Below are 25,641 nucleotides of genomic sequence, written 5' to 3' on the forward strand. Positions count from 1 at the left end.
CGCTGGCCCAGGGGAAGGTGGGGCTGGCCTCCCTGGGGGCATGGCCCCAGAGCATGGCCAAGCTGGGGTGCCGGGAGCAGCGTACCGCAGTGACCAGGGTAGCATCCGGGCCCCCTCCTCCTGCCCGCCCACGGGGCTAGGCTCCTGGGGCGGCGCCTCTGCTGTGGGTCCACTCAGTGCTGCAGAGTCTCCCCCAGGATCACACGCGCGGACTCGAGTGACCTGTTAGCTGGCCCACTGGCGAGACCCGGTCACAGAGCCACCCCGTTCCCAAGGGGCCGAGGCGCTGGAGGACGGGGGGTGGTGGGGCCGCCGCGTCGAGCCACCAGGTCGCGAGAGCCCCAGTGACTTCCTCCCTGCCACACCCCCCACCCCCTGGGAGCCGACCCAACCCCACCCAGGCGTGGCCCTGGCTCTCAGGGGCTGTCCTAGCACCATGGCCGGGTGTGGCTTCTCTGAGCGCAGACACTTGGAGTGGGAGGGCCAGTCCCCCGCCGTGGCGAGCAGGGAGCCCTGTGCGGGGGCAGCAGGGGCCCAGCTCTGCCTGCAGCAGTGCTGCAGCCCGTGGGCCTGGCCCCCAAGTCCTGGGCTCTCCGCAGCCCTCGGCTGTGCCCGGGAAGGGCCCGTCCTCCCGTCTTCTGGCCAAGCCCTCCATGGGGCTGACTGCTTCCTTAGCCTCCTCCCTGCCATGGCTGTTCTCAGGTCTCCAGTCACACTCTTTAGTCCTAGGCTCTTGGTTTCTTTGGCAATTCAGCCCTCAAAAGCTCTGTGGTCCCCCGAGGTCCCAATCCCAGCTCGGCAGGCGGGGGCCACATTTCGCCCCCCACGGCCCCATCTGACATTGGGAGGCTCAGAGGCAAGCCCACGGCCTCCCTGGGGTGACCCCCACAGCGCGGCGGCATCCTCACCACTGTCCATCCTGGCTCTAACCTCCCCTCCGGGACATTCCTGCCTTTCTCCATTCCTTTTCCTCCCAGCTTTTGCAAACCCAGGAATGTTTTCCTCAGCCCAATTTCTCCCACGTGGTATCTTGCCAAACGCAGCCTGTGACCCACGCATGCTGCCAAGGTTTCCCAACCCCTTCCACCAGATCTGCGAGTTATTCTGGACGTCATTTGCCCCGTGAGTCATCACGGTTGAGTCTTAACAGATGTTTCGCGGCTGCATACCACGGCCTCCAGTGATATGGGGCCCCTGCCAGCACCCCCCCACCCCACCACAGGCCCGTGTCCTGTGTCCTGACAGCCACTCGTCTCTTCTGGGGCCGATGTCTGAGCCTCGGCAACACATGAAAACACTCTTAATGTGCCGGCGTTTTAAACAGCGAAGGTTTATTTCTCACTTGTGGCACGGGTCCACTTCAGGCCAGGTGGTGGGGGGTGGGCTTCCCGTCACTGGTTCCCCAGGGCCCCTGGCTGATGGACAAGAGCATCTCGGCAGAGATAAGGGGGGTGTGGCGGGGCTCAGACGGCAATCGGACTCTGGGGTCACGTGCCACATCTGTCCACGGCATTCACACTGACCCTACACGGCCACTCCCACCAGGCGCGTGGAGGTGGGGGGTTTCCACCAGCGGCAGTAATGACCACCATAGGGGCTGGGGGCACGGTGTTGGGAGACAGAATTTTGGGGGCAGAGAGGGAGCAGTCAGGCGGGAGAGTGGAGCCAGGATGGTGGCCATGAGCACAGGACCTGCTGGAGTCAGGAAAGTGGGACAGTGGGTGGAGAGCCCACGCGGCCTGGGGCCTCGAGTCCAGGGACCGTGTTCCCCTCAGGCGTCGTCTTGGGGGTCCACCCTTGCCCTGGGAGGCCTCCGCTCCCCTCCCCCATCTTACTGGCCTTCCTGGTGACCAGTCCCCTCTCAGGCCAGGTGCCTTGAGTGGAATGTCAGATGTAAAAGACGAGGCCCACCCAGTCGAGCGTACACCACGTGCGGCAGGGCCAACACTCACCAAGCTGATCCCCAAGGAAACGGAGCGAACAGCAGGCGGAGGTGGGAGCTACAGCCGTGGCGCTGACATCTCAGCCACGTGCACGGAGGGGGGCGTTGAAATAAACCAGGAACAGACACTTGTGAAATGACCGGGACTTGGGCCAAAGAACCTCTCAAAGCCTGGAAGTTTTTAAAGGAACAATTCGTAAAAAAGGATAACTAGGAAGAATGGTCACAAAGAAGAGGGGTCACGGACTGGAAGAGCAGACAAAGAGCTCTCAGCATCAGCACACGGCCCACGAGGGGACAGTACACAGGAAAGGAAGTGGGGCTCGCCCCAGACCTGGGGTCATGACCCACCCCCACAGCGACGCTCAAACTGACGGAGGCATCCCCTTCCTCCACGCATCGGGAGGCCACCCTCCCTCCCTTAGCCATCGCCCCCCAGCCGCCCATCAGCCCTCCACGGCCAGACCAAGCCACCTGAGGCCACCTCACCCGAGGGCAGCCTCCCTAACCCACCTGTGGGTGTGTTCCCTGACACAGGCGGTCGTTCCACCAAGAGCAATCAGATGTCAGCTGTTCAGGTTTCTTTGTTCCCACTTTCTCTCTAAATAATCCCTGACCAGACCCTGGAAGGATGAAGGCCAAGGCAGGGCAATTGCGGGGCATGGCATGGCTGCCCCCGGGGCCAGCCCAGCGTCTGAGAGGGGCTCTGACAGGCATGGGCAGTGTGCTGAGAGGACAGCCGCCCACCGGCCAGGCCTGGATAAACCTCCCTTGTTCAAAAACGCATGAGCAAGCGGCGAGGCACAGACTCCACGACCTGAAATGAATGTGACGGCTCGCCCACGGTGCAGAAAACAAACCACTTTGGGAAAATGGTCATCCCAGGGGACGGGAGTCAACATTAGAAATTATCGGTATCATGTTAGTAATAAAACATAAGGACACGTGACCATTGTGGAGCAACAGGCGGAAACTCCAACAAGAACATTTATTATTTGTAACGAGGTTGAAAAACCCCAAGGTTGATCTAAAACCCTGCCCTGCAAGCATCCATTCCTCTCAGTGAGTAGAGTGACCTGAGCTTGCCTGGCCTCGGAACGCTGGCTCTGTCCATCTATAGCTGTGGGGTCCTGGGCTGCCGCCGCCTCCCGCTTAAGTCCAGGTTCCTCGTCGTAAGATGGGACAGTGACAACTACCGCTGAGGTGTGTGAGGCCCACGCAGAGTCCATGTCTCGTCGCTGTGAAACGAGCCCGACCCTCGGGCTCCCGGGGTGGACCCCTCCTCACCTCTGTGAACTGATGGGGCCACAGGACACAGGGGCCTTCGTTCTGGCCCTCCCGGGACGGCTGCTCAGTTGGACCCTCCAGACGGGCAGGGGAGAGGCCCAAGCTTCTGAACCTCTCCCTGCCACCAGCTACCACCACCCCACAGGGGAGCAGTCCATGTCCCCGGTGCTCACGACTGCTCCCCACAGCCTAGGGCCATGACCCCCGCCAACTGGCCCCTAGCCTGGGCCCAGGGCTGTTTCTTACAAGCCTCAGCCCGGCCGGCCCTTGCACCCCGGGGTTTGTAGTTGCAGACGGGCCCGGAGCACAGCCTGGACAGCCACCCAGCAGGGCACAGCCTCCGGTCATCCTGCTTAGGTGACTTCCGGCCCTGCTGCAGTAGACGTGGTGGAGGCTGGTCCCGTGGGCCCAGGACTTGCTCTGGTGGGGGACCTCTCACCTGTCCTGTCCCCTCAGGAAGAGAGTCCCAGACAGAAGGCCCGGCCCAGAGGGACAGGAGCCCCGCCGCCCGCAGGCCCAGGACACTGGGGCAGATTCTCTGGCTGCCTCTAGTGGGGCACGTGCCTGAAAGTGCCCTGCAATTCAGATGCACCAGTGAAACTGAGAACGTGTCTAACCCAAGTTCACCTCGAGGTGTTTTTCCCAAACACTGTTGTTCTGCTGCGCATCCAGCAAAGCTTCCTCACCTGAGGGGCCCAAGGTCAGTCCTTTCAGCTCCACGGGGCCTCCTGCTATCTCATTTGTGCCCATCAAACACTGCCGTGACGTGGAGCTGGTGTTCCCACCTCATTGAGGACCGAGGTCAGACTAAGTAACTGCTCATCTCAGGGCCTGGAGACTGGGATTGAGAACTGGTCATCTCCCCAGTCCAGGCTGCTTCTAACTCCTCCTTCTACCCACCAGCCAGAGGCTCCACTCTGCGCAAGGCAGGGGTGTGGGGGTGGGTGGGGTGAGCCCAGGAGTGAGAGGAGAGTACTGCTAATTGGCCAGTGGATCATCTTCACACCCAGGGGGTGGGGAATGGGACCCTGAAGGGCTCCCGGGTAAGCGTGGCCCAGGAGGAGCTGTGCCAGGCAGGCCGACAGGAGAGCTGCCTTCAGCCATCTCAGTGCTGGTCACAAACTCGTCCCTACGGTCGTGGGCTGCTCCTTGCCCCAAACCAACCGTCTCCTGCCGCTTCTCCGGGCATAAGCCCAGCCCTGGACACCAGTGTGCCCACAGGAAGCTACCTGCTCTCCAGAGCTTGCAAGCCAGGGTTAAGAGGCCCAGCAGAGGCCTCCACTTGGGAGTCCAGTTCTTGGGCTGGCCCCAGCTCATCTGCTAACCACCCTTATGTGTTACCTGAAGCCGACCAGTTGCCCAACACCCCAGGGCAGTGAAATCTGTCCCCTAATCCTTTGGGACATCCACATGAGGCAGCTCCTGGGCCATTCCTGACTCCCTCCAGCTACGGTGCAGCATCCAGCCTGCCATAAAACGTCTCCTGTTGGAGTCAGTGCTTCAGGGTAAATTGTCATGAAGTAAGCTTTGCAGGGGGAGATGTCAGATGACACTGAGGTTCCAGAACCTCAGCAGAGATGAGAACCCTAAGCCCCCAAACCAAAGGGCTGGGGCCTGGTGGGGTCGAGGTAGGTCACGCCCCACTAGCAGCCGCTCCTCATGCAGGACCCATGGGGGCCTCAGAGGGAGGAGCCGCCGCTGTTACAGCCGCACACTGGAGGCTCTGGAGCAAGGTCGGCGGCGTTCTTGGGTCAGGCTCATCAGCAGGAGGGCCTGTGGGGATCTGATCTGACCACCCTGCGTACGCGGGGTCTGGGCAAAGACGGCTTGGGGACGCAAAATCTGAGCTCCAGGTGGTAGCAGAGAGCTGTCCGAGGATTGTGCCCTCCCCCACCTGCCCCGGCGCGGCTCTCTGTGAAGGGTCCAGCCGCAGCGAAGCAGGCCTGGAGGGGCAGCCGGAGAACAAGCGTCAGGGTGGCTGCCTGCCCTCCTTCCCGGGGAAGGGCAGTTTCCTCGAGCAGATCCTGAAGTCGGCGTCCTCACCAACCCGCAGCACTAAGCGGCCCTGAGCTGCAACCGCAAGCCCAACGGGTCACTGTCCAGCCCTCCAGGACCATCTAGATGGCCGGCCGTCTGGGGACCAGCACCACGCTCCAGCCTCATCGCCTGCCGACTAAGGGCCAGGGCGTCTAACCGCAGCCGGCCTCTCAGGCCTGGGACGGCCGTCCTGGGGCTGCCACACTTCCCCGGACCCCAGCACACAGCCGCAGCGACGGCGGACACCAGACGGCCCACAGCCGGCCTTCCCGAGGGCGTCCGGTTGGCTCCCAGACACCCCCGCGTTGGGGCTGGGAGAAGTGCATTGTGGGAGGCAGCGCAGCATGCTGGGACCTGTAGTCCGCGGGTCGACGTCGTCCGAGGCGGCCTCGCCGATCCCTTCAGCTTCAGGAGGCTGTCCCCACGCCCCAGCCCGAACCACACCGGTTCGAGGAGACGCTGGCGCCGGACTCCCAGGCGTGAGTCTCGGCTGAGACACCTCCAAGCGCCCCCCACCCCCAGTCCTGGAAGGAGAGGCACAACCGACACGGCCCCACGGCTCGGTGACGCGACTTCCGGCGCCCGGAGGAAGGGGCCATCCTGCCACGTGACCAGGAGCGCCGCGCCTGGTTGGTTGCTGGGACGACGGTTACCGGGGCGACGGGGCGGGCGGGCACCGGGGCCGGGGGCGCTGTGGGTGCCGCGGGGCTGGGGGCCCCGGGGGCCGGGGGTGCCGAGCCTGGCCAGGCGAGGGGGCGCGGGCAAGTGGGACCGCGCGCGGCCGGTTCGCCCTTCCCTCCGGGGCCGCGTGCCCGCTCGGCTGCGCTCGGCACCGGGTCGCGGGCTGCAGATGGGCGCCCGGGGTGCCCAAGATGCGGGCGCCGGCCAAGGAACTCTTCCGCGACGCCGCCTTCCCGGCCTCGGACTCCTCGCTCTTCTCCAGCTTCTCCACGCCGCTGGCCCAGTTCCGGGAGGAGATCACCTGGAGGCGGCCCCAGGTGGGGCGGGCGGGGGCGGAGGGGGGCTCTCGGTGGTCTCGCGCCGCGTTTCCAGGCCCGCTTCCCGCTGTCCTCAGGAGACGGCTCCCCTGCCCACCCCCCAGCCAGCTCCGTGTGTGCTGGACCCGAGCTCACAGCCCCCACCTGAGAGCGCTCCCTTCCGCAGGGGATTCACGGCCCCGCGAGCTGGGCGCTTCGGCACACGGCAAACTCAGCCCCACTTGGGTCTGCTGTGAAGGGCTTCTAGTCTGCAGGTCTCTTCTGACCACAAGCAGTCTTGCTCTGTTTCTCCTGCTCCTCTGGAAGGGCCAGACTGAGCCTGCAAAGCCACGGCCGTTTTGTTCTGCACGCTGCACGCATGTGGTGAACCTCATGCCCTTTCAGGTGTAAACATCTCAAGGTGGCGGTTTAGAGGCATGCTCCGGCCCAGTGTGCTGTGTGATAGCTTTAGAAATGGAGTATCCGCTGAATGAGGCTGTCCCCGGAGCAACCTTGTTCTCCCCGAGTGCACCCAGCCTTCGTGGAGACCTCAGCATGCACCCGCCCTGGAAGAGAGCCAGAACTGGCTTTCCTTGGACAGCACCGAGGGCCTGTTTCCAAGGGGCAACGAGCCTCATCAGCTGGGCCAGTGGACTCTAGGTGCAGTGGGAGGCCATTAGGGTGTTTTTAGCAGAGGTTTGGATTTAAGAAGCTCACTCTTCAGCCAGGTGTCCAGAGGCAAGAGTGCAGATGGCCGTTGCAGTGGTCCTGGAGAAAGAGGCCGGGGCTCAGATTAGTGCGATAGCCTCAGGCTGGGGCTCTGGCGTGGGCAGATTTAAGGGAGATGTCCAAGCCAGGATTCATAGGTCTTAGTGACCAAATGGAAATAGAGAGTGAGGATGAAGGGGGGATCAAGAATTTCTAGATTTCTAGCCTGAGCACCAGTGGGGTGGGGGTCCTGGCTGATGTGCTGCAGAAACGGGAGGTGGGCTGGAAGTGTAGGCTTGGGTTTTGCTGTCACAGGTTCAAGCAGAGCTGATGGTAGGCAAATGGGTATGAGAGCCAGGAGCTCAGGAGGAGCGGGTTAGATGATGCTCCTGGGAACAGGGACCGAACAGATGGCTTACTGTCTGGAGTCTGGGAGGGCATCTTGGAGAAAGTAGGGGCAGAGAAGAAGAGACAGCTTGGAACCAAGCCTTAAGGAACCGCAGGTGCCTTGACAAGCAGACTTGAGAAGCAGCAGGCAGTAAGGGGAGAGGACAGCCAGAGCACGTGGAGTCGTGGATGCCAGGAGGGGGCTGTTGGGCACAGGGGAGCTGCAGTTCTGATGCCACTGTGTCAGGAAAGAGGAGCACAGAGGATGCCGTGGGAGGTGACGACACAGAGGCGACACTGAAGCAGAGCGGCTTTGGGGTGTGGGCCTGCTCAGAAGCAAGGGGGTGTTGTAAGAAACGGGAGGGAGGAAGTGGGGGGAGCAGCTCTTGGAGGAGATGGTCAGTGAAGCGCCGGGAGGGGAAGCAGTGCCCAGGGACAGTGCATCAGAGGCAGCGGGCCTCCTCTCCCAGGCCTGTGCTGGTGGGATCCCGCCTGCAGGACTTGGGGTGGGGGGGCATGTATGGACTCAGACACTGAGAGCAGCAGGGGTCAGGTCAGGGGGCTTCCGGTGGAGCCCCAGGCGCAGCCGCTGCTCAGAGGGACCTGGGTGTTTTCAGGAGAGCAGGAGGAAGGTCGACTCATCTAGGGTGTGGAGAGCTCAGCCTTGTAGAGAAGCGGTACAGAAGACCCCCTTGAAACCTGCCTTTGTGAATTTAAAGGGAAACCGTTTTCTAGACCAACATTTCACTGTTGCAGAGGGTGGTGGGATTTGTCCAGAGTTGGGGGGGTGCCAATCAAGGAAGGTGGGCGGAGACAGGGAGCCCAGAATCCAAGCTGGACAGGCTGATGTGCAGCCTGGAGGGGTGACGGGTACCGGCCGCAAGAGGCCAGCCATTTCCCGTGCCCTCTTAGGCAACGTGGATGACCGGAAGAGCTCCTCCCCAACCCTGCCACACGAGGCCTCTGCTCTTGGTTTCCCGGCAGCCCCCGAGCACGATGTCACTCTGGACGATTTTCTTTATTTCAGGAAATCTGCGCCACGCCCCGGCTGTTTGCAGGTAGCCCACAGGAAGGGCAGGTGAAGCAAGGGCTACTGGGGGACTGCTGGTTCCTGTGCGCCTGCGCCGCCCTGCAGAAGAGCCGCCACCTCCTGGACCAGGTGTCTGCCTGCCGCCGCGGCCGCCTCGCCTCCTCTCTCTCCCTGTCTGACCACGTAGGAAGGAAGCGGAGCGGGGAGGGCGCCCCGCCATCAGGCCCAGCGGCCCCCTCTCCCGCAGGGGCTGGCAGGGCGCTTTCTGCTGCACCTGCTCCACCATCTCCCGAGCCCTGGGCCAGCCGTGTATGTGTGACACACACACGCACGTGCACACACCCACACGTATATATATGTTTTAGTTTGACGGCATTGGGTTTTAGTTGAAGCATGTAGGATCTAGTTCCTTGACCAGGAATTAAATCCAAGCCCCCTGCATTGGAAGCATGAAGGCTTAGCCCCCGACCACCAGGGAAGTCCCTGGCAGGCATTTGGAAGAAAAAGACAAACATGCCAGCCCAAAGTAGGAGAGGGCCAGTTGAGGGATCCTGTGCTGGTTTGGAGTAAGTTTCCTGGCTAGTTGGGGTGGTGGTTCTCTTTTATAGATTTTGAACATCAATTGGCAAAAGGTGGTTAGAACCGTTTCAGATGTAAGCGGACCCCACAGGAATAGGAGGCGCTCAGACTCCTTCCCCAGGAGCGCTCGCGGCCTGGCTGAGTGTGCCCAGTGGAAGCAGCAGTGTTAAGCCCTTTCCCGGCGGCTCCCATGTGCCCGGTGCCGGGCCAAGCCCACCACAGTTGCCAGCTTTCATTCTCACAGGCCTTGCTGGCCTGGACCCCCTCTTACAAACAAGGCGCTGAAACCATGGTCACGTCCCAGCTGGCAAGGGCAGAGCTGGGACGCAGTGGGGCCGTCTGGGTGCGGACCCCCTCCTGTCTCAGCCCTGGGCCGGAATCGCAGCCCCAGCCGTGAGCACGGGCCTGGCGCTGGTGGAGCCATGCCCAGGCTCCAGCTGGGGTAGCTGCCACCTCCACCACGCAGGCCTCTAAAGTCACGTTTGTCGTGGATTCAGGGCCCGCGCTCCCCGGGGACGCGAGCTCATGATGGCTGGCTAGAGCTTTCGGAGGCGCCGGTCGCTCAGAGTGGCCCTGGCACCTTTCACTGGAAGGTCTGAGACCTTCTGTCCCCTGAGTGGTGTTCACATGAGTTGGACAGCCAGGCGTGTGCCGGGGGGGCAGCGTCCGGCGCGGTCACACTCTGGCCGGGGCCGGGACGCGCCACCTGGGCCTTCTCTCACCGTCTCCTTTTGCCTCCCCCCACGTGCGCTAGGTCTTCCCTCCGGGACAGCCGAGCTGGCTCGACCAGACGTACCGGGGCTCCTTCACCTGTCGAGTCTGGCAGTTTGGACGCTGGGTGGAGGTGACCGTAGATGACCGTCTGCCTTGTCTTGCAGGGAGACTCTGCTTCTCCCGGTGCCAGAGAGAGGATGTGTTCTGGCTCCCCTTACTGGAGAAGGTCTACGCCAAGTACGCCGGCCAGCGTGGAGGGGCCGGGCGGGCAGGCAGGGGTCCCGGGCCGCAGTGCCCTTGTGGGCCCTGAGGGCCTCCAGGGTGGGGTGGCCCGTCCAGAGACCGCAGCTCTGAGGCTTGGCCCGTGGGCTGCTGTCCTCTCAGCCCACACCCCCTTGCCCTGCCCTCACATCACGGTCAGGCATGGGGGCGTCGCCTCTAGAGAGAGGGTGCATGTTGTCCTGTCTTTCCTCAAACCCAAGTGAGACAAGTCTCTCTGTCCACCTTGTTCTCTGGGGACGGGCGGCCTCTCTGCAGGTCACTGGGAAGGAGGGAGGCGTCTGAAGCGTCAGGGTTGTCTGTCGTGGTCTTGAGACCACGGATGGCCTCCCTGGACGCGCTGGTGGTTGTGCTGGAGGAGACTGGGTAGGGAGGTGGGCCTTCGTGGCAGGACTGAGCCCCTCCGTAAGCCTTGCGTTGGGCCCAGGGCCTTGATCGTGAGAGGCGGAGGGGTGTGCTCACGGCCACTGTGCCCACTCCTACTGGAGCCTGCGTGGGCCTTGTGCCCTGGAGGCGAGCTCGTGCCTGGACGTGGTGGGGACAGGGTGGGGCGGAAAGACAGGTGATCGAGGTGGGTCAGAGGCAGGCCAGGGGGGACAGGAGGGCTGGGGGCCCAGTGCCGGGCCTCACGCCGCCTGGCCGTCTCCCCAGGGTCCACGGCTCCTATGAACAGCTGTGGGCGGGGCAGGTGGCAGACGCCCTGGTGGACCTCACTGGTGGCCTGGCCGAAAGGTGGAACCTGAAGGACGTGGCCGGATCCAGTGGCCAGCAGGACAGGCCCCGCGGTGCAGAACGCAGGACTTGCCGGCAGCTGCTCAGCTTGAAGGACCGCTGTCTGCTGAGCTGCTCGGTGCTCGGCCCCAGGACAGGTAGGGTGGAGCTCAGCCTACGCCTGAGCCCTCACTGCCTCCTGCCGGAGCTTTGTACCCAGGTCCTGTTGGGACTGAGTCGAGAGAGGACCTCTGTCCTCAGAGCTGGTGTGCCCTTCCCTCCTGACCGGCCTTCTCCGGAGGGCAGTATCCCGCCTTCCCTTGACCAGGACTGGCCTCCAGGGTGAGAGGGGCGTCTGCACTGGGGCCCCCGGGACACAGAGTGGTGGCACCATCTCTGGCCCGGCTGGTGACCGGGCAAAACCAGCACTCGGGTTTCCATGCTAGTGATACACGTGCTCACAAAGCAAGTCTGTTGAGAGAAAAAGTCGCCCAAACTTGACCGCTCTGACTCGTCAGTGCCCTTTCTCAGCTGCTTTCTTCGCGAGACACACGTGTCCTGTGTCACGTATCGCTCTGTGCGCTGCGTGGACTCTGTCAGGATCCTGCGTAATCCCTGTATCTGCCGTGTTTCTCTGAGTCTGTCCCTTAGTGTCCCGTGTTTATGGTCTTTCCAGTTTCACGCTGTTAGAGATGACATCGCAGTGAGCATCTTTGCGCACAATTGCTTTCATGTTTAAGATTATTTTTATAACGGGACTTTTGTCCAAAGTGTCATCTGGGCGAGGACCGAAGCCCAGAGAAGGCGGTTTGCAGGCCTGGTGGCACCTGAGCCCAAATCAAAAGCCAGGCGCTCCCGCTGGCGCCTCGCTGGACCAGGTCACACCCCGGTTGACTTGCCCGCCATGGTCAGGACACAGCGCCTGTGCGGTGCGGACGTCGGCCGCGCGTCCCGGCTCCTGTGCGGTGCGGATGGCCGCTGTGTCCCGGGCGAGGAGGCGGGCCTGTGTCCGCTCGGTGTGGACCTTGCGGCTGTTCCTCCCCCAGGGACCCGGGAGCTGGGCGAGTTTCATGCTTTCATCGTGTCGGATCTGCGAGAGCTCCAGGATCTGGCCGGCCGGAGAGTCCTGCTGCTGCGCATTCAGAACCCCTGGGGCCGGCGGTGCTGGCAGGGGCCCTGGAGGGAGGGGTGAGTGTGAGCGGGCGCTCTGGGCCTCCCTCTGCCCGTGTGGGCCGTGGCGGGGCCGGGGGAGGGGGGGCGCCGTGGCCAAGAGCCGTCTTGCCCGTGCGCGTGCCCGGTGCCTGCGGCTTGGACCGTGGTCAGGACAGTGTTTGCTTGGTCTCTGGCACGGCCCCCTTGGCACCTGCTCGTGGGCTGCCTGCTCTGTGCAGGGCCCCAGACGGCCTTGGGAGGCTGGCTTTGTGCTGGGCCCCGGGACCCCAGCGACGCTGAGGGCTGGGGCCTGTCCTGAGGGCACCCACGGACAGAGGATGCCCCCTGGGCTGCAGGTGGGCGCTGGCTCCCGGGCCTCTGCTCCGCTGAAGGGGGCTCCTTGCAGGGGTGAAGGGTGGAGCCGGGTGGAGCCGGCGGCCCAGGCGGAGCTGCTCTCGCAGCTGCAGGACGGGGAGTTCTGGGTGGAGGAGGACGAGTTTCTGCGGGAGTTTGACGAGGTCACCATCGGCTTCCCCAGCACGGAGGCCGGCCACCTGCAGAGCCTGCACTCAGGTGAGGGAGGCCCAGACAGACGGCCCGCCCTCTGAAGTGGGGCGGGCCACCCGGCTCCACTCTCGCCCCACTCCGGCTTCTCTCGAGGGCGGAGCCATGGTCCCATCCCCACTGCCCCGGAGGGGACAGGTGGCCGAGTGGGATGTCCTCACGGTGCAGGGGTCCTGACGCCAAGGTGGGGCTGGGGGCGTGAGGGGGACCCCGTCCCCGCGTCTGAGCAGCACATCCCCGCCCAGGAAAGGTGCTGTGCCACACTCAGGAGCTGCCCGGGGCCTGGGTCAAGGGCCAGTCGGCAGGAGGCTGCCGGAACAACAGCGGCTTCCCCAGCAACCCCAAGTTCTGGCTGCGGGTCTGCGAGCCCAGCGAGGTGTACGTGGGTGTCCTGCAGAGGCCACGGGTGCGCGCAGCTGGCCGCCCAGGCAGAGACTACCAGGCCGTGGGCCTGCACCTCTGGAAGGTAGCCCCGCCCGTGGGACATGGAGGCCTGAGCCCCCGGAGCCCCCCGAGTCCCCTTTCCACCCCCACCCCCTCAGATCTGAGTCCACGGGACTCGCCTCCCTCCCCCAGCCTGGCTGTGTCTTCTGGCCAAAGGCACACAGCATGGAAGCAGCCTGGCAGGGCCTGGCCGGGGGGCCCCTCCGGTGAGCAGAGCTGCTGGGAGGGCTCCAGGGGGCGGTCCAGCCTCGGCTCTGCGCACATGCCCCTGGGAGGTCCTGTCCACTCCCTCACCCCCTCCCCTCCAATGCGGATGGGAGGTCCCGGTGTCTTGGGTCACAGCGTTGCTGGCAAGCCTGGCAGGCCCAGCTGGCATCAGCCACGTGTCTTTACCGGCACGTGTGTCTCACGTGGGACTCAGCTGCAGGTTCTCAGGGAGGGACCCGAAGGCCTGGGTACTCCAGCGGGGGGCCCCCGGCTCTGACGGGCGCTCCGGGGCCTCCCTGCAGGTGGAGAAGCGGCGGGTCAACCTGCCCAGGGCCCTGTCCGCGCCCCCCGTGGCGGGCACCGCATGCCACGCCTACGACCGCGAGGTGCACCTGCGCTGTGAGCTCAGCCCGGGCTTCTACCTGGCCGTGCCCAGCACCTTCCTGAAGGACGTGCCTGGGCAGTTCCTGCTCAGGGTCTTCTCCACCGGGAGAGTCGCCCTCAGGTGAGGGGCGGGCCCGGGGGGGCGGGGCGGGGCGGTTCCCGCGCTGGCGGCTCGCTCACCGGCGCCTCCTGCTTGTCCCCGCAGCGCTGTCCAGCCGGCCGCCCCGAGCCCCGGCCCCCGGGAGGTGCCGCCAGCGGGCGAGTGGGAGACCGTGCGGCTGCGGGGCTCCTGGAGGGCCGGCCGGACCGCGGGGGGCAGCCGCAACTTCGCCTCCTACCCCAGCAACCCGCGCTTCCCGCTGTCGGTGCCGCAGGGCGCAGGCCCGCGTTGCGTGCGCATCTCCCTGCGGCAGCACTGCCGCGACCGCCAGTGCCTCCCCATCGGCTTCCACGTCTTCCAGGCAGGCGGCGGGCGGCGCGTGGGGCCCGGGGCCCGGGGTCACCGGGCAGCTCGGGCAGGCCTGTCCACTCACCCGGGCTCAGAGCAGCTGCGCACCTGGGTCCCGTGTGAGGTGTGAAAGTGGCTCAGTCGTGTCCGACTCTGCGACCTGGATTCTCCAGGCCAGAATACTGGAGGGGGAGCCTTTCCCTTCTCCAGGGGATCTTCCCAACGCAGGGATTGAACCCAGGTCTCCTGCACTGCAGGCGGATTCTTTACCAGCTGAGCCACCAGGGAAGCCCACCTGAGTCCTGAGCTGCCCCCAGATCTGTGCTTCCAGCCAGGAGCCCCCACAGGACGCTCTGGGCACAGGGTTGAGCAGGAGCCTCCCGAAGGCCACATGAATCCCCGGCCCCCCACCCACCGAGGGCCTGGACCAGCGGGGACCTGTTCTCGTGGGGACAAGCAGGGAGGGAGGGGTGGCCCACACGGCCCCAGACAGAACAGACAGATGCTCTACCTGCCCATGAGGGCTTCTGGACCAGAAAGGAGACGTAGAGTGGGGCCCCGAGGCGCTCAGAGCCCAAGAGCTCAAGGCGGGTGGAGTCCCAGGCAGGAGAGAAGGGAGGCTCTTGGGAGGAGAGAAGGGAGGCTCTCTGGAGAGAGTGCCATTTCCCCAGCCGCACGCAGCAGGAGCTGGGGCCCCACAGAGGGGAGACTGGCCTTGGGTCCTGGGCCACCCAGGGTCGGGTGGCAGGCGGCCGCGAGAAGGCCACGGACTCAAAGCGCCACCCAGAGTGCCTTCCTGGCCTGTCTGCCCTTCTGAAATACAGGCAGGACGTCCTTATGCAGACCTGCAGTTGGAGTATTGAGGGGGAGGTGAATGCCAGAGGTCACAGACTCCCCACCCCTTCTGGGGGCCCCGCTTGAGGATGGGGCTGGGCAGGGGCCGGTGCCCCGAGGAGGGTGTGGGCCGGAAGGTGGCCCAGAGCTGTGCTGTCATGGGGCCTTGGTGGGGGCGGCTCTTCTCGAGAAGCTCCTGTGCCCTTGGGGTCCCGACAGCCGTGGGCACCACGCTGCGGCTGTGTTCCACTCAGGCCACCCGGGGCCGGTCCCCAGGGGCTTCAAGAGAAGGACCAGGGCACGGACAGTGAGATGCCCGCCCCGGGGCGGCCGGCATGGCGGCGCTTCTGCAGGTCCCCAGGCAGGGGGCCACGTGGGCAGTGGGGCCCCGTGAGGGGCCTGGCGTGTGACGAGGGCCAGGCCGACTGCTGGCTGCAGCCAGGGCGGCCCCCCCGGGAAGGAAGCCGGGTCGAGGCTGCAGGAAGGGGACAGGCCTTTGTGGTCCTGGCGGCCACAGCCGGTCTGGTCGCCCACAGGCGGGCCTGCCATCTGAGCCCTGGCCTCCCCCAGGTTCCAGCGGATGGCGGGGGCCAGGACACACCCTCCCTGCTGCTGCAGGAGCCTCTGCTGAGCTGCGTGCCACACTGCTACGCCCAGGAGGTGAGCCGGCTCTGCCACCTGCCTGCCGGCGCCTACCGCATCGTGCCCTCCACCTACCTGCCGGACACAGAGGGCGCTTTCACGGTGACTGTGGAAACCAGAATCGACAGGTGGGCGCTGGGGCTGCGCGGGTGCGCCTGTGCACGTGGCTGTGTGCAGGTGTGGGGCGTGTCCCCAGCACTCCTGCCCCTGGGTCTCTCCCAATCACCCGCACACCCCTACTTGCACCTGTCCCGCAGAGCACGAGGCCTGTGGGAGGAGAGCCGATGGGCCTGGAGCTCATTGCCCCCCACGCCCCGGGGTGCGGGGAGGCCCGGGGTGCGGGGCCTGGAGCTCATTGCCCCCCACGCCCCGGGGTGCGGGGCCTGGAGCTCATTGCCCCCCATGCCCCGGGGTGCGGGGAGGCCCGGGGTGCGGGGAGGCCCGGGGTGAGGGGCCTGGAGCTCATTGCCCCCCACGCCCTGGGGTGCGGGGAGGCCCGGGGTGAGGGGCCTGGAGCTCATTGCCCCCTGCCCCAGGGTGCGGGAAGGCCCGGGGTGACAGTGGCCTCCTCTCTTGCAGGCGCTCCATTCACAGCCAGGAGATGCTGGGGCAGCCACTCCGGGAGGTGCGTGTTGGGTGCAGAGGGGAGGGCCCTCCCAGTGCCCTGGGGTTTTAGCTGCCTCCCAGCCCATCCCAGCAGCCACCCTGCAGGCTGGGCTGGGCCCTGGGACAGGAAGGGCCCTCGTCCCCGCCCCCGGGAGCCCCAGGCAGAGATTCTCAGGGTGGTGGCGGCACCCTGGTAGGTGAGGAGGCTGGTCTCCCACCAGCCGGGGCAGCGCCTCCCAGCCCTCTTGCCCTCCTCCTGCAGGCCTCCTTCATGGCGGTGATGAAAGCCTGAGCGGCTGACCGTGCTTGCGGGCTCTGGTGACCCACAGCGACCGGCCTGCATGTGCCCCAGGAGCAGCAGCCCTGCGGTCCAGTGGGAGCCACAAGAAGGGCACCAGGGTCCTCGTGGCTGAGCCTCCCGGAATCCTCCACGCGGTCTCTCCACTGCCTGGGAAACAGGCCGTACAGCGGACGGAGCGCATCGGGACACACGTTATTTGAACTCTTTGTTAGAAACGTTTTTAGGATCCAGTTTATAAATAAACACGAGCACCGAGCAGCGTCCAGCCGGTTCAGGTGGCCGGCAGGAGCAGGTGGGGGCTCCCACCGGCCACTGACACTTGGGGGATGATCGGGGGCCTGGGCGGGCCGGGGCGGGGCTGGTGAGGGGAGGACGTGGCAGGTGGTGAGAAGGCGGGCACACGAGCTGGTGGGTGCCAGTCCACACAGATCTCCCCGCCGTGTCCAGTCTCCTGTCTCCCACCCGGTGGCGCTCAGGGGTGGACAGCTGGTGAGGAGGCGGGTGCACGGCAGGTCTTGGGCGGGAGCTGGAGGGTTCCCGTCCACACAGGTCACCCCCACTCCACGTCCAGTCTCCTGTCCCGGCTGGTGGCGCTCAGGGGTGGACGCTGCCCAGTGGCCGTGTCGGAGCTGCAGTCCTCTGCCCGTGACTCAGCGGGGGTGTCCCTGCAGGCCTCGGCCCCGGGCCCCCTAACCCTAAGCACTCTGGAGTGGGGGCCCTGACCTTGGCCTGGCGTGTCTCCTGTCCCCATGTGTCCCCCGACTGCACCGTGTTGTCACCGTGGTCGGGGTGCCGGGCCTGTTGGGCTCCTTGTCCCGGGTTACATTGTCGCTTCCTGGGAGGGGCTACAGGGCCTCTGGTCCTGGCGGGAGTCTTCCCACCCGTTCCTGACTTGCACCCTTGATGCCCCATCGTGAGCCTGCGGCTCCCTGGGAGCAGGCGGTGTGCTCGGGAAACCCTGGTTCTGAGTCAGGGGGCGATAGGGTGGGACCCCTGCCCCTGAGGGGACTGCCCCGCAGCTTCAGGGCCTCGAGGGGTCCCCGTCCCCACCCTCCCCAAGGTACCGTCTGTGATTTGTTGTCTGAGGGGCGGGGCAGAGGCCTCAGTTTCACCCTTGGCCTTCCTGCCTGCCCTCCGACTCCAGAGAGGGAATTGGATGTCTGCACGTGGCCGTCCCAGTTTTGTGCTTGGAGACCAGGAAGTGACCCCATCGCCCACCGTGAGCGGTCCTGGCAGGGGTCCACAGTCAGCAGCTCGCTGTGTCCCGCCGCAGCTCAGGGGCAGTGTCAGCTGCAGGCCCAAGTGCCTGCGGCCTGGTCCTCCCTGCCCCTCCCTGAGCACAGCCACGGAGCAAGGGCCTGCGAGCTGGTGGGGCGGCAGGTGGGGAGTCTGTCGTGCACACTCCCTGGGGGAGGCGGCCTTCCTCTGGGGCCCAACCACCTCTGCAGTCAGCGAGCCCAGGCCTGCTCCCACCCTGCTCTGGGGCTGCTCCCCTTGCGGCCAGCGGTGGCTTCACCCCTGGCCCCAGCCTCCTGGCCTATCCCCTGCAGCTGCTCCTGTTCCTGCATCCCGAATCCACTGTTCCCTCGGCCCCTCCCCGATCCACCCAGTCAAACAGAGCCCGGACAGGACGAGACACCCCTGTGCCAGGGCTGCCGTCTCCCTGCCCCCAGGGCCAGTGGGTGACCCAGCTCCAAACTGCACGGTATCGCCTCTTCTCAGACCACAGAGGCCAACGCTGAGACAAGTTTGGGGTGCAGGATGTTTACAAGGGAAGGAGATCTGATGTGTGCACCCAGGGGCCCGCGTGGGGCTGAAACACAGGTCTCCCGGGCAGGTGTTAACCTCAGGCATCCTCAGAAGGAAGCAGAGCTTCACGTGAGCACACAGAAGTGGCTGCCTGCAATCCAGGACGGGGCCTTCGCCAGGAACCAGGCTGGCCTGGGCCTGACCGCGGACGTCCAGCTCCCAGAGTTGGAGACGTCAGCGTCTGTGGCTCAGCCCCAGGCCTGCGGGGTGTTCTCCTGGTCCCGGGCCTCGGCCGAGGGCTTCCCTGGGGTGGGGCTTCTCTCTAAGCCTCACAGGGTGCTGTTTGCAGCTGCTGCCGCCTCAAAGCAGAACTCGTCCTGAGGTCAGCGGGGCAGAGGCACGGGGGTGGGGGCAGGGAATCTCTCCAGACCCGCAGGTCCCCCCCCCACCTCAGAGGCCTCTGCGGTCAGCCAGCTCACCCCTGCCTGACGGCCCTGCCCGGATGACCAGTGTCACTGCGAGCCAGCCCGTGCCGCACGCCGCTCCCTCGGGCCAGCCCCAGCTGCCTGCTCCCCCGGGCCGTCGGGGGGCCTCTGGGGGCGCCCTCGAGCCAGCCACTGCATCTCGCCTGTCATTTACCATCCCCTTCCCTTCCCCACTTGGTCCTGGGAGGCTGGTGACTTCAGTGAGGACAGAGGGCTGGGGCTTCAGGCACGGGCCCTGCGGATCAGCCCCCTTCCAAAGAAGCCTGAAAAGTAAGATGCTGCCCATCGCCTGTCACCATCAGCCCTTCACCCCCAGGGCGGGCGCCAGAACCCCAGGAGGGCGGGACACTGCCAGCTTTTCCCCAGGAGCCGGCGGGGTGGCCCATGGTTCCCCCTGGTTCCCCTTGGGCCGTCCGGGTCCCACAGCGGGGTCGGGTCAAGGCCAGGACCACGGCCACTGCAGGTGGAAAGGCGGCCACCGCCGGGGGCAGCTGGTACCGGCCTTGCCCCCTGAGCCAGAGGAGGCAGTGTTGGCGTGCAGAGGCAGGGCTCTGTCGGGGGCGGTCTCCATGCCCCTCGCAGCAGGCCCCCTCCCGCCGTCAGCCCCTGGGCCTGCCCCAGCTGTTGTGCCATCCCTTCGCAAGAGGCACCAGCCCGCTGAGCTGAGGGGCCTTTCCTTCCCCAGGCCAGCCTCCGTGCCGGGCAGGCGGGTTCCAGTCGGGCCAGCTGCCTCCTAGCCGAGCCGTCATAGAGCAGCTCATATTCTCTGGGCTCCAGTGTCCTTGCTTAGAGTGCGTGCAGGCTCTGGCCCGTCCCGTGTCCAGACTCTTCCCCTTTGGTTTGCCCTGGAGTCCTCGGTCTGGACGTGTCTGCTGGGGTAGCTCCAGGCCTGCTGACGAGGGACAGGGACCTGCAGCCCGAGGTCCCCACCGTCTGAGCCCATCCCCTCCTGCCCAGGGTGGAGGTCCTGATGCATTAGCCCGTATCATGTCACATCTGATTGCCACCCCCAGGCCCAGTGCAGAGTTCCAGGGCAGAGTGGGGCTGCAGAGGGCGGGATCCCAGGCTCTGGGAGGGCCTGGGGCCCCGGGCAGGCCCACTGCTGCCCCCGCCCTCTGCCACACTGACTGACACGGAGCCAGGCCCCGCTCTGGGCTCCACGGAACCCGTGCCAAGCTGAGGGCCCTGCATGGAGCCCAGGGCTGTGTCCAGGGCCGGGGCCCTTCTGGGGTCCCCGATCTGAGGGCATGTGGGTGGTGAAGACCGCCCCCCTCCTGGGCACGTCTCCTGGCTGACCCAGGTGGGCAGGTCTAGGCGCAGGGGCGGGCGCCTCCTTTCCCGGCTTTCCCAACAGACTTTGCCCCGAACGCCTGCCTGAGTTTCATTGCAGTCTTCACTTCCTGCTCTGGACTCAGCGGGCAGTGCCTCCTTGGTGGGAGCCAAGTCCACCCCAATCTCAACCCTGGACCTCCTCTCTCCCCACCCTCCCTTCCTCCCCAGGCGAGGTCAGCTTGGGGGAGGCAGAGCTTCTAGGGTGAGTATCAAGACCCTAGCTCCCTGAAGGCAGGTGTCAGGGCAGGACGTCCTGGGCAGGAGGCAGGACGGGGCCAGCCAGGCCAGGGCCAAGGCTCTCAGACGCTCCAGGCCCTTTTTCCTGTCTGTCTGTCTGTCTCCATTCACAAGCATGCCTGGCTCAGTGCCCCATGTCTGCCTCATCTGGTTCTACTGAATTTCTTTTCCTTCCATGATATTTAACAGATTCATTCTAGCTTTTACTGCGTTTTGAAATGAAGGGAGAAGTCACTTTGTTCCCGAGGACCCTCTGGGCTTTATGACCCCAGCACTCGGCCTTGGACATAGCTGCTCCATCAGACGCAGTCTTTTCTAGCTTTGAGGACAAGCTTTGCAGGCGGGCAGGGCCCGCCAGTTGGCGGAGTGCTCAGCTCTGCAGCCCTGGTCCCATCCCTCCCCTCCCAGGGTCCTCTCCTCACAGGGGAGCTCGGAGGCGGCCGTGGGTTCTGGCCGCAGCCTGGGGCGGGTCCGGTCTGTGCAGTGACCTTCAGGCCATTCCTCTGATTCCCAGCAAGTGCAGGCTGCTGGGGCCCAGACAGCACGGCCCTGAGAATGGCGTGGGAGCCGGCTTGCTCAGGGTCCCTCAGACACTGGCCATGGAGGTTTGCTCAGGAGCACGCCTGTGCACACTGCCCTAACTCCCCCATGCCCTACACAAAGGTGCGGCCAGGGCCCGGCCTCAGGCGCCTGGGGCTCCTGGTCCTTCACAAACCACCCAGGAGGTGAGGCTGCTGGGCAAGCCTCCAGCACTGCCTTGGGCGGACCCTGAGGGTCCCCTGCAGGGTCCAGGGCCTGGGCAGGAGTGACGCTGGGGCGCTGAGGCATGCGTGTGTAAGTCCTGTGGGCTCACCCCTCAGTCCTAGCCCCACGGAGGGGACCCGCCGGCATCGGCACAGCCCTGTCCACCACCCTGCTCTCCTGGCCCATTCATTCTAAAGCCGCTCTGTGAGGACGTGAGGACTAGATCTTGGCGTCCCTGTCCTCCAGCAGGCAGGATGGTGTGCACAAGATCACCAGAGAGGCCTGGCAGCGGGGTGACAGATGACAGGGTCTTCACAAGGTCACCAGAGAGGCGTGGCAGTGAGGTGACAGACGACGCAAGGGGTGGCAGTGGGGGTGGGTGGTTTTCGACTCTCCTGGGATAGCCAGCTGCAGAGCAGGGCTGGGAGGATCGGGCACCCTCAGCGCATGGAGCATGCCTGCGGAGAGTGGCCTGGGGCACGTGGGGAGAGCGGAGGGCGGAGGTGAGGCCTCAGGCTGCGGGAGGAGCTTGGTCTCCGGCCCAGTTTTGAGCAGGGCCAGGTGTGTGCCTGTTTGGCACGCGTCTGGCTGAAATCTCAGGAACAGACTGAAGGGAGGGCCCTGCCAGAAGGCTGCTGCATTCTTCCAAGGGAGATGGCAGGGCATCCTGCTGGCAGCCAACGAGGGGTGAGGGCCGAGGGAGCGGGCTGAGCTGCGGTTCCTTGGAAACAAAGCTCACACACGACGCTTGCTGCTCAATCGGTCTGGCTGTCCAGACCGCCACAAGGAGAACTGGGACCCTCCAATCCAGGAGCACGGTGTATCTCTCTGTTTCTGAGATCTTCTTTATTTCTCTCAAAAATGTTTTGTAGTTTTGAGCATTCTGGTTTCCATTCCTACTTTACTGACCGTTTCTATCATAAATGAGTGTTGAATTTTGTAGAATAATTTTTTTGCTTCTATTGAGAGGATTATATGTTCTCTTTTATTTCATTAGCATAGTGAATTACACAGATTGGCAGTCTCATGTTAAAATAAGCTTTGTAATCCTGAGATACTTATTCATGGTGGATTATTTGTTTTCTGCACTGGTGGATTCAATCAGCTAAGTCTTCTGTTTTGGCCGTGTTGGTTCTTCGTTGCAGTACTCAGGCTTCTCTAGTCGTGATTCGTGGGCTTAGTTGCCCCGGGGCACTTGGGCTCTACCTCACCAGCCAGGGATTGAACCTGAGTCTGTTGCCTTGAAAGGTGAATTCTTAACCACGGAACCACCAGGGAAGTCCCAAGCTAATATTTTATTAAGGATTTTTGTGTCTATGTTCAGGCATGATGTTGATCTATAGTTTTCTTGTAATAATATCTTTGTCTAATTTTTAAAAAAATATTTATCTGTGTATTTGGCTGCCCTGGGTCTTAGTTGTGGCACATGGGACCTAGTTCCCTGCCAGGAATCAAACCCGGGTCCCCTGCATTGGAACACAGAGTCTTAACCGCTGGACCACCAAGGAAGTCCCAGTCTTTGTCTAGTTTTAGTATAAGGGTAAAACTTGTCTTTGAAAATGAGTTGGGAAGTATTCATCCTTATTTATTTTTAGCAAGTTTTTAAGATTGCCAGTATTTCATTGGTAAGTGTTTGATAGAATTCCCCAGTGACACCATCTGGGTCAGGAGCTTTCTTAGTGGAAAGGTTTTTAACTATGAATTCAATAGCTTTAATAGATATAAGCTATTCAAATTTTTTATTTCTTGTACAAATTCTGGCAAGTTGTGACATTCAAGAAATTTGCGATTTTCGACTGAGTTGTCAAATGTCTTTGCATAAAGTTATTCATAACTTCCCTTTATTATTCTAATGTCTGTAGATCTAAGTGGCATGTCCTCCTTCATTCTTTTTTTTTTGGACAGGAAAGTTGATTTACTGGCAGACGTGAGTGAGAAAGGGTCAAAGCCAAAGCTCTCGTGAGTGCAGGGCCCACCCTCTGCCCCGGGAGCCGCGATTAGGGATCATTTGACCCCATAGTCGTCTGAGATGAGCCGCTGTCCTGCCGCCATATCTTCAAGTCCATCCACATTAAACTTAGTAAACGCCCACTGCTTGGAGATGTGGGCCTTCCGGCAGGAAGAACTTGAACTTGGCCCTCTGGAGGGCTCCAATTACACACTCCTTGTTCTACATCTTGGTGCAGATGGACACTGTAACTTGGCCCATGTGGATCCTGGCCACTGTGCCCTGGGGCTTCCAAAGGCACCATGTGTACCTGTCTGGAGCCTACACTGGGGACAGCATGGCAGTCCTGAATGTCCCAGGCCCCTTAGAGCAACCTGAACAGGCCGCAGGCTGCATACCCTACCCAGAAGGCTGTCGTTTGCAGGCGGCACACAGCGCCCCCCGCCCCCCAACCATGGGGAAAGAAGCACTGTTGACTTACCTGGACGCAAACCTTCCTGCTTGATGTTAGTCATTTACGGACTTTTGTTCTTGATCAGTTTAGCCAGAGGTTTATCAACTTCATTGATCTTTTCAAAGAACCAACTTCCATGTTATTGATTTTTCTCTATTGTCATTTTTCCATTATATTAATTGTTTACCCTTTCTTATTTCCTTTCTTCTTACTTGGGTGAGTTTGTTGTTGTTGTTTGCTTCCCAAAGTGAAGTCTTAATGATTTTTGGCCTTTTCTCCTTTCCCAGTATAATCACTTAAAGCTACAAATATTTCTCTAAACTCTGAATTAGCTTTATCTCACAGGTATTGATAAGTTGTGTTTTCATTATTAATTAGTTCAAAATATTTTCTCACTTCCCTTTGATTACTTGTTTAGCCCTTGAGTTTATTATAGTTATTTAATTTCCAAATATTTGGGCATTCTTTCAGTTCAGTTCAGTTTAGTAGCTCAGTCATGTCTGACTCTTTGCAACCCCATGAATCACAGCATGCCAGGCCTCCCTGTCCATCACCAACTCCCGGGGTCCACCCAAACCCATGTCTATTGAGTCGGTTATGCTATCCAAGCATCTCATCCTCTGTTGTCCCCTTCTCCTCCTGCCCTCAATCTTTCCTAGCATCAGGATCTTTTCTAATGAGTCAACTCTGCATGAGGTGGCCACAGTACTGGAGTTTCAGCTTTAGCATCAATTCTTCCAAAGAACACCCAGGACTGATCTCCTTTAGAATGGACTGGTTGGATCTCCTTGCAGTCCAAGGGAGTCTCAAGAGTCTTCTCCAACACCACAGTTCAAAAGCATCAATTCTTCTGCGCTCAGCTTTCTTTATAGTTAAGCTCTCACATCCATACATGACCACTGGAAAAACCATAGCCTTAACTAGACAGACCTTTGTTGACAAAGTAATGTCTCTACTTTTTAATATGCTGTCTAGGTTGGTCATAACTTTCCTTCCAAGGAGTAAGCATCTTAGCTTAGTTTTTTGTTGCTTATTTCTCATTTAGTTGTGTTGCACTTTAAGAACATATTGTATATGATTTAAATCCTCTTAACTGTATTGAGACTTGCTTTATGGCCCAGCATATGGCCATTTTGGAGGCCATATATGGGCATGCTGTTATATGGACATTTGTGTGGGCAAGCTGATTCACACTGTTCATTTCAAATCTACCATATTCTTAATAATTTTTTCTTAGTTACTGAGAAAGGAGTGTTGGAATAGCTTACTATAATTGTAGATTTGTCTATTTATTCTTCTGAGTTGATCCTTTTGTCACGCGAGAGTATGTTCCTCGGTTCTTTGTCTCGTCACAACAAAGATTTGGAGCGACGGACATTAAAGCCCTCGGCACATCACAGCTCTTGGGTCTTGGACAAACCGTGCTACAGCTCTTAGGCGAATCAGTGTTACAGCTCCATTTTATTTAGAAGATAGCAGGAGAATCCAAGACTCAAAGAGAAGAGAGTGGAGGAGTGCGTGGGGAGGGAGAGAGAGAGAGAAGGAGAGAGAGCACACACACGGGACAGAGAAAGAGAGTGAGAGAGAGAGCGCATGCACGCGGGAGAGAGAGTCCATGAGAAAGCGCTTTGGCTCCTCCTTTATATGTTTTTTCCTCCACCTGGGCCTGCCCTATGCAAATTGGGCTTAGCCAGGAGTGCTGTTTGTTCTGCCTGAAGTCTTCACTCTGGTCCTCAGACCTTCCTTGTCTTTTAGCCACTGCCATTTTGGACTCCTTTTCCCTAGTCTACCTACCTAACATTCCCCCCTCAAGAGACGGGAGGCCCAATTTTTTGGGAATAGGGGCGTCGAGGTCTTTCTGGCTACTTCCTGCTGAACTGGGACAGTGAAGGGTATTGGGCCTCCCCCTCTTGCTAGTCTAAATCTCAGAGTCCTTATAGCTGTGTCCAAGGGTGTGTGATATTTTCCATGGTCAGCTGTAGTTTTATATCTTTGTTGAACTGGCACTGCATGTTGTAGCTGGTTGACCTGGGCAGAGACAAAACAGGTTAGACAATTGACAGTACATGGAATAATCATAAGCATCATCAATATAGCATAACAAGGACTAGTAGGGACATTGGTCAATTTTAAATTCACATCGCCAGGATAGCTCAAGTCCCTCCTTGTTCAGGCATCAAAAGATCTATCTCCTGTCTGTTTTGGAGTACAGTCTCTGTCAAGCTGTGTTGGCTCCTTAGAGTTATCCTGAGAAATCTTATCCCCAGAAACCAGATTTTGGGGGTGTTCATTAGAATGGCACTCATTGGTAGTTCTGAATAGGTATCTGAGATCTCCCAGGGGCTCACAGGTGTATTGGGTGTCCTCTTCTGTTTTCTTCCATGGCTTGACTCGTGAGTAGTGAATCCAGGAGTCATGTCCTGGTACCTTGACTGCTGTTGGGGTAGAAAGTATTACAG

General features: G+C 61.7%; 1 protein-coding gene, 1 long non-coding RNA gene and 1 pseudogene across 5 annotated transcripts; 1 reads left to right on the forward strand and 2 right to left on the reverse strand.

Moving 5' to 3' along the window:
• Positions 1 to 1,310: 1,310 nt before the first annotated feature.
• On the reverse strand, positions 1,311 to 5,895 carry LOC112585754. Of its 2 annotated transcripts, XR_006552036.1 has the most exons (4): positions 3,019 to 5,895; positions 2,456 to 2,565; positions 1,953 to 2,113; positions 1,311 to 1,695 (listed from the first exon to the last, which is right to left on the reverse strand). It is a non-coding gene; the product is annotated as an uncharacterized LOC112585754 (long non-coding RNA). The 2 variants fall into 2 exon arrangements; XR_003110336.2 differs by having other exon boundaries at positions 2,456 to 5,895.
• Positions 5,896 to 5,920: 25 nt separating this feature from the next.
• Positions 5,921 to 16,488, forward strand: CAPN10 (calpain 10). 3 transcript variants are annotated; one of them, XM_025289275.2, is made up of 12 exons: positions 5,921 to 6,264; positions 8,366 to 8,716; positions 9,702 to 9,898; positions 10,592 to 10,809; positions 11,698 to 11,839; positions 12,210 to 12,376; positions 12,613 to 12,833; positions 13,321 to 13,523; positions 13,608 to 13,863; positions 15,255 to 15,454; positions 15,906 to 15,951; positions 16,195 to 16,488. In XM_025289275.2, the coding sequence occupies exons 1-12, from the start codon at positions 6,139 to 6,141 to the stop codon at positions 16,222 to 16,224; spliced, it is 2,157 nt and encodes a 718-aa protein (XP_025145060.2). In that variant the 5' UTR covers positions 5,921 to 6,138; the 3' UTR covers positions 16,225 to 16,488. The 3 variants fall into 3 exon arrangements, with proteins under 3 accessions (XP_025145060.2, XP_044801326.1, XP_025145062.1); XM_044945391.1 differs by having other exon boundaries at positions 5,922 to 6,264; positions 8,366 to 8,677; XM_025289277.2 differs by having other exon boundaries at positions 5,924 to 6,264; positions 8,366 to 8,497.
• A 6,588-nt stretch (positions 16,489 to 23,076) lies between these two features.
• On the reverse strand, positions 23,077 to 23,219 carry LOC112585850 (annotated as a pseudogene).
• Between the last annotated feature and the right edge of the window lie 2,422 nt (positions 23,220 to 25,641).

Source organism: Bubalus bubalis, chromosome 6 (assembly GCF_019923935.1).
Source record: "Bubalus bubalis isolate 160015118507 breed Murrah chromosome 6, NDDB_SH_1, whole genome shotgun sequence".
Classification (NCBI taxonomy): Eukaryota; Metazoa; Chordata; class Mammalia; order Artiodactyla; family Bovidae; genus Bubalus; species Bubalus bubalis.

What these genes read in the sequence shown, in the direction of transcription:
- CAPN10 (XM_025289275.2), top strand. Translation starts at nt 6,139, where the DNA reads ATGCGGGCGCCGGCCAAGGAACTCTTCCGCGACGCCGCCTTCCCGGCC. An exon ending in GCACGTGCACACACCCACAC is followed by an intron (nt 8,717 to 9,701) that starts GTATATATATGT and finishes CACGTGCGCTAG; the next exon opens with GTCTTCCCTCCGGGACAGCC. An exon ending in CAGGGGCCCTGGAGGGAGGG is followed by an intron (nt 11,840 to 12,209) that starts GTGAGTGTGAGC and finishes GGCTCCTTGCAG; the next exon opens with GGGTGAAGGGTGGAGCCGGG.